Genomic DNA, 15,338 nt, shown 5'->3' on the forward strand with positions numbered 1-15,338 from the left:
ATTCATTAAAATACCGTTACCGACTCAATAATTTACTTAGGAAATTGTGGATACCAACTCATTTTGTCAATATCAAAGAGTGTTTAAAAGGATTTTTAGACTAGAACTTACAGAGCAATGAAATACAATGCCGAAATTAAAATTATCGGAATAGTCGTTTGGTTAGCGTGCCTTAATCGGTTTGTCACTTATTTCATAAACACGAATTTATTCCGGTCATTATTATTGAATCATCATTTCGGAACATTTGGATTTAGATGCACTTAGGTGTAAACGACGAAAAAGACGAAAACAGCGCAGACAATAGGTTAAGCCGTGCAACGAATTCTACCGGGTTAATGGCGGCGATTCCTTTGATGTGATCATTGGCGGCACGGTAAGCATAGAAAGCAATCAAGGACACCGTATTAAAATTTAATTGTAATGTGTTTACAATTCAATACTGCAATTTTAACTTTTGTTTTCTTCTCACATCTTAGAAAATTTTGAGTTTCAGTTGAGGCCGGTTGATTTTGGTTGATATCTGATCACCGCTCGCATAGTTATATCAGAAAATGCTTGATGCAGGTGCCGGGTTGAAGTACCTCTCAGTATTTTATTTTTTATTGATTTCAAAACGGATTCGATTCACATTTTAATTTTTTTCAATTTACGTTGTATACATTTTTTCATTCAAATTTTCGTCATGCAAGAATTTAAAATTTTTTTTCTATCTACTATTTTTTTCTAATTCTATCTACTATTCATGTAATCCTTGCAAGGGCCCCCGTTCCGGTTTTAAATTACATTAAGAAAATATATCATAATTTTACAATTTACATTCATTTATATTGATGTAGGTAACGACTGCAGATTGAAATCAGAAGCCAGATCATGTAGTCCATCCTCTCGTCATCACGCAATACCAGAAGATCACAGAGCAAATAACCTTACTGGAGAGACTTGTGAGTAACTATTCATCGAACACTTTACTTATGTAGTGGTTTACAATCAATTATTCTAATTTTATATTTCTCGTTACTAGCGGCACAACCAGAAGAAATGGGGAATTTAAATGGTACATCATACGATAGAAATTCCATCCCTGGGCCCAGTCATTCGGCTGAAACCAACACTACAAGACCAGGTGAGAAACTCGACACTCTCAACTTAAATTGTGATTCGGATGAGGGAGTTGATGAAGAGCCTTTGTTCTCATCAGACCACTCTGAATTTTGCCCCGATGAAATGTCTACAGACGAAACCTCTATAAGTGACACTAACAATCTCCATACACATCGGATCCCAAAAGTGAAGAGCAACAGTGGACGCCTCGATGGAATGGAGGTGTGTCCAGAGACAACGGCAAAACCTCGAAAACGGCTTAGATGTCAACAAAAATGGGAAAGGAAAAGAGGGCTAGGGGCGAATCCTATGTCTCTTCTCGGAAGAAAGTCATTCCTGCTGTCCAAATGAAACCCCCGTGCCAAAACTGCAGGAGCCAATGCAACGAAAAAATCTCGGAAGAGGAGCGAAATAGGATTTTTTCAGCCTATTATGCATTAGGAGAATACAGCAGACAAAGGGATTTTATTCACGCCAACAGTGAAAAATTGACTAAAAAGCGTGTAACAGCCGATAATTCAAAACGCAATTTTACCGTCACATTCTATCTTCCCAGCCAGGGAAAAAAAGTTAAAGTGTGTAAGACAATCTTCCTCAATACTTTGGGCATTAAAAAAGGTGTTGTAGACATAGCGATGAAAAAGCGAACCACAGAAAATACAAATCAAGAAAATAAGAGAGGAAGACACATCAAGAAGCAAACTCCACCAGCTATTGTTCAAAATGTAAAAGCACACATAGAAAGTTTCCCTGTCATGCCGTCTCATTACTGTCGTGCAACCACCAAGCGCCTTTACCTGGATCAGAGTCTAAACATTAAAAGAATGTTCAATTTGTACATTCAGGTTTGTAGTGAAAATGGTGAACCGAAGGCAACTTTACCTTTTTATCAAAAAATTTTTAACGAATGCTATAATTTGGGATTCCCTCATCCAAAAAAGGATCAGTGCCGAGTTTGCTCTCATTACACCAATGCTTCATCAAACGAGAAAGAAACCTTAAAGGAAGAGTATACAAAGCACTTACTGCTAAAAGATAGAGCTCGTGCCGAAAAAATTAAAGACAAAGAAGAGGCACAAAATTCTAATGGGGAATCTGTATGTGCTAATTTCGAATTGCAGCAAGTACTTCTCGTACCATCTGATCCTGCTAACAATGCTCTATTTTATAAACGAAGACTCGCTACCTACAACTTTACGATATACACACTGAACTCCCAGCAAGGTTTTTGCTACATGTGGGACCAGACCCAAGGAGGTAGAGGAAGCTGTGAAATAGCAAGTTGCGTTCACTTGTTTTTAAAAGGCCTCCCCAGTAACGTAAAAAACGTAGTATTTTACAGTGACAGATGTGGTGGGCAAAATCTTAATCAGTTCATCGCAACAATGTTCATGATTGCTGTGCAAGAGCTACAAAATATATCAGTCATCGATATGAAATTTCTAGTCCCGGGCCACACACAGATGGAGTGTGACTCTATGCATTCAGCTGTAGCCACCGTGCTGCAAAGAGTCGTGGCCGGAAGACTTGAAGCAGATCGCAAGAAGCGCAAGAAGAAAAGGGGACAAACCCTACCAAGTGTTCGATCTTCAGATCGAAAATATCAATGATTACAAGCTTTTTATGAAGGGAAAATGTCACGAACCGGAAGAAGGGTGAAAACTCAGAGGAAGTGCGGTGGCAAAATATGAGCTGGATGCGTTTCGAAAAATCCGAACCGTACAAGATGAGATTCAGGGAGAATTTTGATGAACCATTTAAAGTCTTAGATTTTAATAAAAGAAACCGTCGGCACACATTGTCACAGCTGAAGCAGAGGTATGACCAACCAATCCCAATCACCTCCTTGAAACACAGGGATCTGGTTTCCTTGTTCTCGCTAAAGCCCCCAGCACTCGGAGATAGGTACAAACAATTTTACCTAGATCTGCCTCATGATGTCGGCGAGCCCGAATGCGATTTTGATGATTCTGACAACGAAAATCTATAATTTGTTATTACTATTTTGTTTTTGCTCAATTTTTATTTTTAACTTTGTAAATTTAATTAAAAAACATCGTTTGATTTTATGGATTTTGATTTGTTGCTTGTAAAAAATATTATTAACATTACTGTAAATAAAAACTTATAAATACTAAATAAACTATTCATTTACTACCCTGCTTGCTTAATGTTTTTGAATTATTTAGTTTGACTCTAAAGCCGCGTCCACACTAAGTCGACAGCGGTCGATCGACACAGTCGACATAGTGTAGACGTGTCGATCGACATTTGTCGAGTCGAATGTAACCCGAATGAAGTGTATTTTTATTTTCAGTCGAATGGAAATAATTGCCAAGTTTGGACCTGTTGAGCGTGATAATAAAGTTTTAAATCATTAGTTTTGTTAAAACCTGTGTGCGCAACGGGAGAAGTGGTTCTATAATTGTGTTTTACCAAAGTTAATTGTTTTATCAAAATGAATTTCACAAAAGAACAAACATTAAATTTTATTGATATGTACAGAGACCGCCCTCAACTCTGGGACTCTACAAATGAAGAGTACAAAAACAAAAACAAAAGGCACGATTTACTTACAGAAATCGCAGTTTCTTTTGGAATCGAAAAGTCAGAGGTAGAGAAAAAAATTAAAAACCTCCAATCACAGTTTTCTCGCGAAAGGAAAAGAGAAAAGGACTCTCAAAAAACAGGCAATGGAACAGATGAGATTTACCAAAGCAAGTGGTTCGCCTATGGCCGATTGTTTTTCCTTGCTGACAAAAACAAACCAAGAAAAACATTGGACACTGAGGTAAGTAATAATGTTTTTATTTATTCATTAAAGTACAATAATTTACAATAGTTTCCCAAGGTAAACAAAATTTAAATGTTTACAATGTACTAATGAAAATCAGATGTCGAATTTATTTGTTGTATTATTTCTTCTAGAGACTAAACGACCGCTAGAAAGCTGAGATGATGATAAATCTCGTCTCCACAAACCTGGATCTACTTCTCCATTGTCTGGGCATTCTTTGTCAAACATTTCATTTGGAGAATAGATAGATCGTGATGAGGTTTTCCTTAAATAATTATGCAAGTAAACTGTAGCCAAAGTCACTTTAGTTGCTGTATCTGGTTCTAATAACATCGGCTTCCTTAACACACGAAAACTAGATGAAAGAATACCGAAAGCGTTTTCGGAAACTCTGCGGGCTCGACTTGTATTCTGTAGTTGAATATTCTTTCCTTATATCCTCTTGCGTATGTACCAGAAAATGGCTTCATTAAGTTTACAGTTAATTGAAACGCTTCATCTCCCACAAGACAATACTGCATTGGTAATTGTCGTCCTGGTAAAGGACATGGTGGAGGAAGATGTAAAGCGTTAGTATCAAGTTGTTCTTTGAAAGATGTATTATTAAACACTCCACCATCAGAAATTCTTCCCTGACAACCAACGTTTGCATAGATGAAATTGTAAGAGGCGTCCACTATAGCGAGTAAAACGATACTGTGGAAGACTTGTAGTTAAAAAATTCAGATCCAGAGTGAATTGGGGCTTGTAGAGTTATATGCTTGCCGTCGATCGCTCCGATGCAATTCGGGTATTGCCATAGGTCATGAAATTGTTTCGCAATGATGTTCCAATCAGATGCATTTTCTGGTTTCTGAAAATGAAAATAAATATATTTATGTAATAAGTGTTAAATATATTTATTTAATTATTACTAATAACCAAGATATTCTTTTTCTCTTTTTTACAGGTTTCACAAAATCAACAAATTGGAGACAGTGAAGTCAACAAGGACACTGCTGGTGATGAAGACAAGGAAAGAGAGGATGTGTCGTCGGTAACAAAGTCACCCAAGGAAAGAGAATTCAGGTCTCCTAAATTGGGATTTAAAAGAAAACGCGGACCTCTTGCAGCTCCTCCTATCACGACACCACTGTTGAATGAAGCTCTGAATGTTATGAAATCTATTCAAAACAAAAAAGAAGATGCAATGGATGAGTATTCTCTTTTTGGTGAGCAAATTGCAATAAAAATACAAAAACTTAATTCACCCCAAGCAAGATTTGTCGTTCAAAATGCTATAAATCATGTCTTGTATGAGGCAGAAATTGGCATGTACAACCCTGGTATCCCTCAAGCTAGCTGCAGTGGTCCTAACACGGCATTTTATTCGCAAGCTCCCTATACTATCTACTATAGCTACTCTCACCATCGACCACAGAATACTGCAACCCCGCCATTGTCATCACCTGGTTCCGAATGTAGCACTTTCCAATCTGAATACTCTCCTTCACCTACTCCAACTCCTACCCATGTTCAAGCTGAAAGTCAGTCGAACATTCCTGGTTTAGAAGACATGTTTTCATTGTAAACACCCTAACTAATTACTTTTATATAACAATATGATTATGAGAGAAAAAAAATTTTTCTTATACCTTTGTATTACAATTCTTATACTTTTATATTACAATATTACTATTATGAGGGAAAAAATCTAATAAAATAAGTTAATTTTCAAATTTTTTCTTATACCTTTGTACCTATTATCAAACATACGAATAGTTTTGAATGCTCTAAGTACAGGAACTTTTTTTAATGAAGATTTTGGTCACTAGTCAATACAGTTGACCACTGCGCCACGGTGGCTGGCAAATCGGGACCTAGAATTATTAGGAATTATTGCTATTCCAAATAGGAACCATTTATTATTTTATTTACCAGCTCCTTGACACAGTGGTCACTGCACTAGACTTGCACCAAAAATTATGACATATTACCACAAAGAAACAGTAATTATTTATTATTTTAACTTACTTTTACTTCATCTTGAAGTACAGAGATGAGTGCAGCACAAACATCTGGTATGATGGAGGAAATTGTTTGTTTCGACATCTTCAGCAGGTAGCTCAAGGACGAATATGAATGAATGGCTTTTCTGAAAGTTGTGTTTTTTTTTGAAATTATGGGTCCTATCATTCCCAGTAATATTTCAAAATCAGAACTCTTCATCCGGAAAAAATTTTTGAATCCAGCGTTGCATCTATATTCTAAATTTAACGGATCCACTTCATCCAACAATAAATCTTTTATAAATTCGGTTGTGCTGTACTTTTTTCTCCCATTAACGAGACTAGGTCGAATCCAAAACCTCCTGGAATTCAAAAGTTATCAATTAGGGTGTTGATAAATAATGTCGAAATCCATTTTTATTAACAAATTTTATTGGAGACAATGGTTTCCTCATCTATAAAAATAACAGTACAGAAGTTAAGTAGTTGTAAAAAGGTAGCGACTTACCTTGTTGAACGATGCACATGTTGGTCTACAAGCGCGGACATAAATATGGCAGTAGCAGCAGCAACAAGAGCATCTACATCACTCATTTTGTTTCTTGTTTCACTAAAGTACAGCACTCAACTACTCACAGTCGACTGATGAAATACGTCCACACAGCAGTTTATGTATGGACGAGACGAATGTCGCCTATGTCGTTCGACATTGTCGATCGACCTTGTCGATCGGCATAGTGTGGACGCGGCTTAACATTGTGCTGTGAAGGCTTCCTGAATTGGATATGAAAAATCATTTATTAAAAACAATATTGATCATTTGGTATGTAAGTACTTCTAACTCAACATCAAAAATATCCTTATTGCTAAAACTAGGTAACTGATTTTTTTTTTAGGATACATTAAATTTCAAGGACTGTTTTTCGTCAATTCTTACAAAATTGTGGTCAAAACGAGACATAAATACTTCTAATTAAATATAATCCAGAAATGGTAGTAAAATAACTTTTAGTTTAGTCTCCACAATCTTCCGAAATCTTAGCAAAACTTTAATTTGCGTTTTTCTCGAAACAACTGAATTGTAGTTACCTAGTTGTTGTATTGACCCCACAATAAGTGATGCGATACATTTTGGTTGAGTGTATTTACTCAATAACTGTAGGTTGCAATAATGCTGGATATTAATTGTATCAGATTTTATCTATTCTTTATTACTCAATAAATACGTTGAAATCAATGTAATGTTCAGATAACAAATATTTTGTAACCAGAGAAAATTTATTTTCCAGTTTTCCATTGCAGGAAATTATGAAAGATTCTTACATGAGTCACCTTCATACACTAGAGATATATGTTGTTAGACGTAGGGATACGAAACTATCGATAGTACTATCGATAGTATCGATAGTTTTTGACTATCGATACTATCGATAAACTATTGGGACTATCGAATACTATCGATAGTAATCAAGAAACGAGGAGTTGGAACATGATAAGTTCAAGTTAAGCATACAGACACTTATTTCAAAAGAATACATTTTTCAAAATCTTCACTGCAAAGTCCGGCTGAATTTGCTAAATGATACATTTTGCTGTCTGCATGCACAGGTAGAGAAGCAAGAAGAAACAAAAAAAGAAGAATAGCCGCGAAAGGCGGTTAAAGGAGACGTTAAATGTAAAGGTTAAGGTTCCAACCTGTGGCGTGAGGCTTGGTTTTTGGTTTTATTTCAACTTTGATCTTTGATCCTATTAGTTGTGCTGTGCAATAAGTGTAGATGGATAATTAAAGGTTATATTACTCGTATAGTGTTTTGTGTAATTTTTTACTTTGTAATATTAAAAAAATGAAAAAATTCTTGATAGGTGCCATTTAGAAAAAAGTGACATTTCGGCGAAAACCAGGTTTTACAAATTTATTTTTTATCTGGAGAATTTATTTTTAACTTTAATTTGTAAATTATTTTTTAATTGAGCATTAGAGGTTACTTAAACATATATTTCAAGTTTGAAGCCAACCAATTGAAAAAAAATTTTGTTTAGAAAAATTAAAATTTTGCTTTAGTAATTTTAACAGTAGATTCCAAAAAATCTAAAATACATAGGGTGAATTAAACTTGACCGCATTTCCGTTGATACCGGAAGTCGGCCATTTTGATTCATGTATCAGGGATAATTCAAAATTATGTCTAGAATGTGTCTCCCAGATTTTATTTGAGTTGTTTCATAAATATGGGAGATATTTACATGGCCCAAGTCTTATTGTCACCCTGTATATATTTTTCTATTTTAAATAACAATAGTGGTTCCGATGAGGATGAAAATTCTTCAAAAGTCAATCCTAGAGTGCCAATTCTTGTTCCCACAAGTTCTAGTAGTTTTACTAGTGTTAGCCTTAATAATATTCAAACTGAATTAACTGAAGTCGACAGGAGCAGAAAGAGAAATAAAATATCTACTGTGTGGAGATATTTTAAAGCATCCACTGACAAGAAGCTAGCTAAATGTTGTGAATGTGGCAAATAATATAAGACTAGTAGAAACACCAGTAATCTCTCTGATCATTTAAAAAGGTTTCATCCGACACTTTTGATATCCAAATCATTCGAGCAAAGTAAGTATCTACATCAACATAATTATTCATGTATTTAAAAATAAATTTTAGGTGATGAAGAAAGAAGCTCAATATCTGAAGGTTCTTCAACTCGATCCAGTGGTCGATCAATCAGTCCTTATTTCCGGAGAACACTGCAATATGATAATAACTCTCAAAGAAAAAAGATCTAAGATCAAGCTCTTGTGATGATGATTGCTGAAGACTATCAACCGTTCACAATTGTAAAAGATGAAGGTTTTATCAAATTTGTACAGTTACTAGACCCAAAATATGTACTTCCAAATCCAGATACAATTAAGAATAAGCTTTTATTACAATTATATGTGAAAACTTCTCAAGTGCTAAAAAACCATTTAGAAAATATAAAATATGTTTCATTGACTACTGATATCTGGACATCTACAGCAAATGAAGCTTATATTTGTTTATCTTGCCATTACATTGATTCAAATTTTACCCTTAGGAGAGTAATATTAGCTACTAAAAAAATGGATGAATCCCACACATCAGAAAATATTGCAAAAACTATCAAATAAATTTGTGATAAATGGGATTTATTCGACAAAGTTACCTGCATAGTTACAGATAATGCAGCAAATATGACAAAAGCCTGTGATTTATTAAAAAAAGACACTTACCTTGTTTCGCACATACAATGAACTTAGCAGTGCAGGAAAACTTTAAAAACACAGAAATACAACCAATTTTAAAGAAGTGTAAAGAAATTGTTACATTTTTTAAAAGTAGCAATCTGGCCACAACTAAATTTAAAGAGGAACAAAGAATTTTATGGAGAGGTACTGTTGACGAAAATCAAACTCCTTACAAATTAATCCAAGAAGTGACAACACGATGGAACAGCTGTTTTCAAATGATTAAAAGAATCTTATTAACTTCCAATGCTCTTAACTCCACACTACTAAAACTAAAAAATGCACCTACTCCATTGACTGCAGATGACATTGAAATATTAAAAGACTTAGAAAAATGCCTTTCTATATTTGATGATGCCACGGAAAAAATTAGCGGTAGTAAATATGTGACTGTATCATAATTATACCTATATCATTTGGTATTTATAATTTTTTGAATACTGCTAATATTTCTACAGACCTTGGCAAATTGTTTTGTCAAGGGTTGATTGAATCAACAAGAAATCGACTGTTTCCCAACGAATCCAGAACAATTACCAGAATTAGCACTATTTCAGATCCGAGATGGAAAAAAGATGGGTTTCGAAGTGCAGAGAATGCTAATCAGGCCTCCTGTTTCCTGGATCAAGAAATGAGTCCTTTAATGAGAAATTTGAAAAACAATGAAGGAAATGAAGCCAACGGTTCAACCAACTCCCCAAAAAGTTGTCTTTTCGGATTTATGCATGAAAAAAATCAGCAAAAATCAAGAAATCACATTGCTGATGCAATAATTATCAAAAGGCAATACTTGGAAAGACAAAATCTGCCTGAAGATGGTGATCCGTTACTCTATTGGAAGGTAACTTATCTATTTCATTAAAATGGTCTAGAAATTGATTGTTTATAGCTCAATAATGGTGAACTAAATCCTTTGCAAGAGTTAGTGGTTAGGTATTTATGCACGCCGGGATCCTCGGTTGAGTCTGAAAGAAACTTCAGCTCCGCAGGCCTTATTATAAATGAAAGAAGATCAAGAATCAAAGAAAAATATGTTGATCAATTAATATTTGTCACTAAAAATGCGTGGTTATTAAGCTAACTAAAATAAAAGATAGTTTTTCGTTTTTTTTTTTTGTAAATCCAAAATCCAGCATTTATTTAAAATATTAAACTATCGGAACTATCGATGGTTAATGAACAGACTATCGATGGGCCCAACTATCGATATTTTCGTATCCCTAGTTAGACGCGCATCATTTGAACGATTTATCCGTGTATGCGTAGCTTATTTATACGCAGTATTAGTGGTGACGTCACAATTTGTAACTGTATCTAAACAAATATATCGTCCATTTAGATACAATAGCTGTGATTTTAGATCAGTTATTATTTCCTTATATTCGAAAAAAAATAAATTATTTTAACTTGTATACATCACTAGGACGTTTACTAAAGTATATATTCGACTCCAATCAAAACAGGTACGTTTTACCATATAATTTGAATAAAAAGATAAAACTAACCTAACCTCACTATTGTAATCTTGTTAAATATAATTGTTTTAGATAAAATGTACAGTTTGAACTTTTATTTTGCGAAATCAAGTCGTTGTGAATGAAATCAACCTTCCTAAATAATTTCACGGTATACTTAAGAAAATTATAAAATTTCTGAAAAATGTGATTTGTTATACCTACTAAAATATCTGATGAGTTTTCATGAATTTCTATTTATAAGTGGAATTATTCAGAAACAGTTAGTTTCGTTTACAAAAATAACAATTGTTCTAATTCTTTTCTCATGTTTTATATCTAATTTTAGCGTTTTTCATCTAAATAATAATGGTGCAGTGTTGGGCACCTGGCTGTAAGCATTACAATGTCAGAGAGCGTTGTAAGTTTTATAGATTTCCAAAGGATCCAAAAGTAAGAAGCAAATGAATAAAGCTAACAATGATGAATTTTATAACTGTTTAAAATTTTATTTTTTCACAATATTTGTAGAAGAACAACAGAACCAAGTCCCGGAGCTTTTTTGTGTAGTTGTCATTTTGTAGATGGAAAAAAAGAAAATGGGCCAACCATTTTCTTACACAATGAAGGAAAAATGTTTCACGACCAATATCCCCAGAAAAAGAAAAGACCACTTCAAGATGGGTTGGAGTAAGTAGATACCTTTAGTGATTTTTTCATTTCTATTTATTGTTTTATCCATTTGCAGATTGCAAATTGAACCACAAGCATCTACGTCAAAAGAAACAGACGACTTCTCTCAAAGCAACCATGTTATGACAGAAGCAGACTATTGCTTACGACAAAGTCTAGAAAAAGCTACAGGTAGTCTCTCTCACTTATCAGAAACATTCTCCTTTGATCATATTAGGAGTGATAATAACTTGGTCATTTTATATACTGGTTTGCCTACAACAGATGTATTCATGGCTCTGTATCATTTGTTGGAAAAAAATGAAATAAGATATTATTTTAAATGGAAGGTAGAAAAAATGAGAAAAATTGATCAGCTGCTCGTGACTTTGATGAAATTGAAACAAAATTTTCCACATCAAGATTTAGCAGTAAGGTTTAATGTTTCACAAGACACAGTCTCAAATGTTGTAACAACATGGGTGCATGCCTTGCATGAAATTTTATTCAAACAATTCATGTCTGAAATACCAGATAGAAGTAAAAATCAGTTGTGCTTACCAAACTGTTTTAGTAGTTTCACAAATTGTAGAATTATAATAGATTGTACGGAAGTTTATACTTATATAAATCGCCAAAGTATGTCTTCCCAGAAGTTGACGTACAGCTCATATAAGCATAGAAATACATGCAAAGGATTAGTAGGTGTTGCACCAAATGGTGTAGCTACATTTTTATCATGTTAATATCCAGGTTCAACATCAGACAAAAAAATTGTCAAAGATTGTGGAATCTTAAATCAACTTAAACCTGGAGACTTGGTATTGGCAGATAAAGGATTCCTAATTAAAGATTTAATGCCTCCCGGAGTTCATATTAACATTCCCCCATTTCTTGCAACTCCTCAATTCACTACAGAACAAGTTCATCAAACTGAATGCATTGCTCGAGCAAGGATTCATGTGGAGCGTGCTATAAGGAGAATGAAGGTGTTCAATATATTAAATTTAATTCCACATTCTTTGTTACCACATGCTGATGCTGTGTTTCAGGTAGTAGGGGCTTTAACAAACTTGCAGTATCCTTTAATTAAAGAAGTTGGACAACTTTATTATGAAGGGATTCAAAAGATTGATCATATCGTTAGATTTTGTATAAATAGTTTTTAAGTCTTATGAACCTATTTAACTTGTAAAACATGTTTATCTTTGCATTGTATCAACTTGTCTGTAATATATACATTGTTATTTTAAATATGTTGTTTTACTTACAAATAAAGTTATTATAGCTAGTTTTATTAAACAGTTCTTTTTAGTGAACCTTAATTTTCCCCTTTTTATCAAATGTAAATCATTGGCTTACGATTACATAATTAAGACAGTTTATATGTGTTTTCATATTAATTGAGAAGAATATATGTAGTCACACTTTTGTAAACAAAATACCTTAAGGGCAATTAAAATTTGAGAGCCATGGATAGAAACTCTGAAAAATGACGTAGTGTTTGAAGTTTTCACACTCTAAATAGCTTATTGTTAATCATTTAAATTCAAAACTTTCTCTCAATTTAATTCCCTTTGCAGGAAATGAATAAAAATTCAGAATTCTGTTAATATTTTATTACGATAAAATAAATGGTATGAATTTTGAAATATAAAATGTTTTTAAAATATTTAAATTTTTTGTCCATTGTTCACTCCTACCAATTCGTACAATGATACAGTCACTTGGTACCCATATTACTAAATAGCACATATCCTTTTCAGCAATATGTAACGCACCTTGTATTTGGTGATAATAGTGATGATTCTCGTTAATTATCATCAAGTTTTCTTCAAAGTAAACTATGTAGTTTTTGTCTTTTAACACTGGTCTCAATTTTCCAACATTTCTGTGTTTGAAGGGACACTTTACTTCAATTAAGCATCTTTCGCTAACAAACCCATCAGGACTAGCACCCAAAAATCCACAATAGTCCATGCAAAATCCGGCTGGATCCACTGATAATCCGGTAATTTTTTGAAATACAGCAATTGCTGTCACTTCATGTTCTTTTCCCCACTTTATCGCTTGTATACCATCCAGCTCGTACCCTTCTAGTAGGCTTGAAAATAAAGATTTTAAGAATTTGTTCCTCCTGTAGGCTGAGAGTATAGAGCCAAATTTACTACTAGTTATTCTGTACTTTCTAGCAACTAGCCAATTTTCATTAATTGACTGTCCTCTAGTTATCTGTTCAACTTTATTTATATATCTACTGAGCATTTTGATTTTAAAAATGTCTCTTTGTCAGTAACCTGTGTATACTCTAGTGAATATAAAATATCTTCAATATTCTTTATTATGCTTGTCAATTGTGATTGCTCAGGCATAAACAGCCATATAAATCCAACTGGATTAGAGTATCCTAATTCATTCCTAAAATCTGCCATTTCTTGGGTTGATGCTGGTCTCGAAAAAGCCTGATAATTAGAAAATTTTGGTTTGTAGAGATCACTAATCCTCACAATTTTTTCTCCATCGCCAGTAGGTTTGCGCTGATTCCACACACAGGTTTTGTCAGTAACACTGACGTTGTTGTGTGCATGAAAACATACAGCTACCATGTGATGGCATACTGCTTGTCCCCTGGGGCAGGAGCAGGTGGCATCCAATATACCATCCTCGTAATCAATGGAAACCTGAAAAATAACATTATGCAAAATAACAACGATCTTTTTGATATGATTTCAAAACTCACCTCAACATTATAAGTTCTATTCTTCATACTGGCTGTAACTTCACCTCAAAGTAGAGCAGAGGAAACAGCAGGATCGAAAATCATTTTTTTCACATTGCCACTGCTATAAGAGTTTTCACCTCTTTGTAGTTGGGCGATATTGTCCTTAAAAAAGGTTGCTATTGCAGATAATGTTAAAACATGCGTTGATGACACTAGAACAAATAATCAATATTAATGTCCCGAGTGCATGTCAAATTGTCGATAATTTAATTTTCTCGAGTGCGCGAATGCGCACTCGAGGAAATTATGAGACAATTTGACATGCACGAGAGGGCATTTTGGCAGACTATTTCCTGAGAAAAATTTAATTTAAAATAAACTTAATTCTGTGTTTAAAATTTGTTATTCTTTAAATTATACCGTAGTTGACGATCATCATATTGGCATTGAATTGGTATCTACGGTAACTTATTGACAACAGTTTTGTTCGTGAAAAAATATTTCAAAATGAGTTTACGTTTTGGGCAGAATTCCACGCAAGTAATAGACGCCGCAGTGGATAAACTAACTCCACTGAATACGAAAAAGTCGAGAGATTCTGCGGGGCGACAGTTTCAACAATTTTGTGATGAACGAAAATACACTTTGAACAAGGAAACTTCTGTCGCACAGCTGGCCGTAATTCTAAGAGATTTCGCTTTCAACATGAGACGTAGTGATGGGGAAGAATATAAAGAAGGTGTTGTCAAAACACTTTGGAATACAGTAGCGAAAATTTTGCAACAAAAATGTTATGAAGAGTTTAACATTATTTTCGATCCTTTTAAAGATGTAACGTTTGAATGCGCCAGAACTGCGAGAGACGCAAAAAGGAAGCAGTTGCAAAAGTGTCCTGAAAAAAGAAAAACAAGTGCATCTAGCTTATCAGGACAAGATATTGATAAAATGTGTGCCATTTGGGACGAGTCGACCCCGGACGGACTTCAACGCAAGTTCTTTCATATTGCTTCATATGAACTGGCGTGGAGAGGAAGAGAAGCATGTAATTGCCTTTTGAGTTACTTTGAAGAAGAATTTGACAACTACGGCAACCCTACAGGACGCATAGCTTATAATCCTATTTTTTCTAAGACAGCGCAAGGAGGGAGTCATAGGTTAACAGAAAAAAGATGGTTAGTCCAAAACACCACCGAGCCTGATAAATGCCCAATAAGGTATTTAATGTAAAGCATGATATCAAACAATCTATCATTATAATTTTGCAGGCTTTTTAAAATGTTGAAAGAAAAAAGAGGAAAACATATTACGATCGATCGTCTTTTCTTAACTGTAAA

General features: G+C 34.2%; 1 protein-coding gene and 1 pseudogene across 1 annotated transcript; both read right to left on the reverse strand.

Moving 5' to 3' along the window:
* Nucleotides 1-677: 677 nt before the first annotated feature.
* On the reverse strand, nt 678-6,774 carry LOC130894625 (uncharacterized; annotated as a pseudogene).
* A 6,132-nt stretch (nt 6,775-12,906) lies between these two features.
* LOC130894626 (uncharacterized) lies at nt 12,907-14,120 on the reverse strand. Its single transcript, XM_057801552.1, has 2 exons — nt 14,023-14,120; nt 12,907-13,963 (listed from the first exon to the last, which is right to left on the reverse strand). The coding sequence occupies exons 1-2, from the start codon at nt 14,047-14,049 to the stop codon at nt 13,529-13,531; spliced, it is 462 nt and encodes a 153-aa protein (XP_057657535.1). The 5' UTR covers nt 14,050-14,120; the 3' UTR covers nt 12,907-13,528.
* Nucleotides 14,121-15,338: the final 1,218 nt, after the last annotated feature.

Source organism: Diorhabda carinulata, chromosome 5 (assembly GCF_026250575.1).
Source record: "Diorhabda carinulata isolate Delta chromosome 5, icDioCari1.1, whole genome shotgun sequence".
Taxonomy (NCBI): domain Eukaryota; kingdom Metazoa; phylum Arthropoda; class Insecta; order Coleoptera; family Chrysomelidae; genus Diorhabda; species Diorhabda carinulata.

Excerpts from the sequence above, each read along its gene's own strand:
- LOC130894626 (XM_057801552.1), bottom strand. The coding sequence starts at position 14,049 with ATGAAGAATAGAACTTATAATGTTGAG. Across the intron at positions 13,964-14,022 it reads ATAGAACTTATAATGTTGAG|GTTTCCATTGATTACGAGGA; the intron begins GTGAGTTTTGAA and ends GTTATTTTTCAG.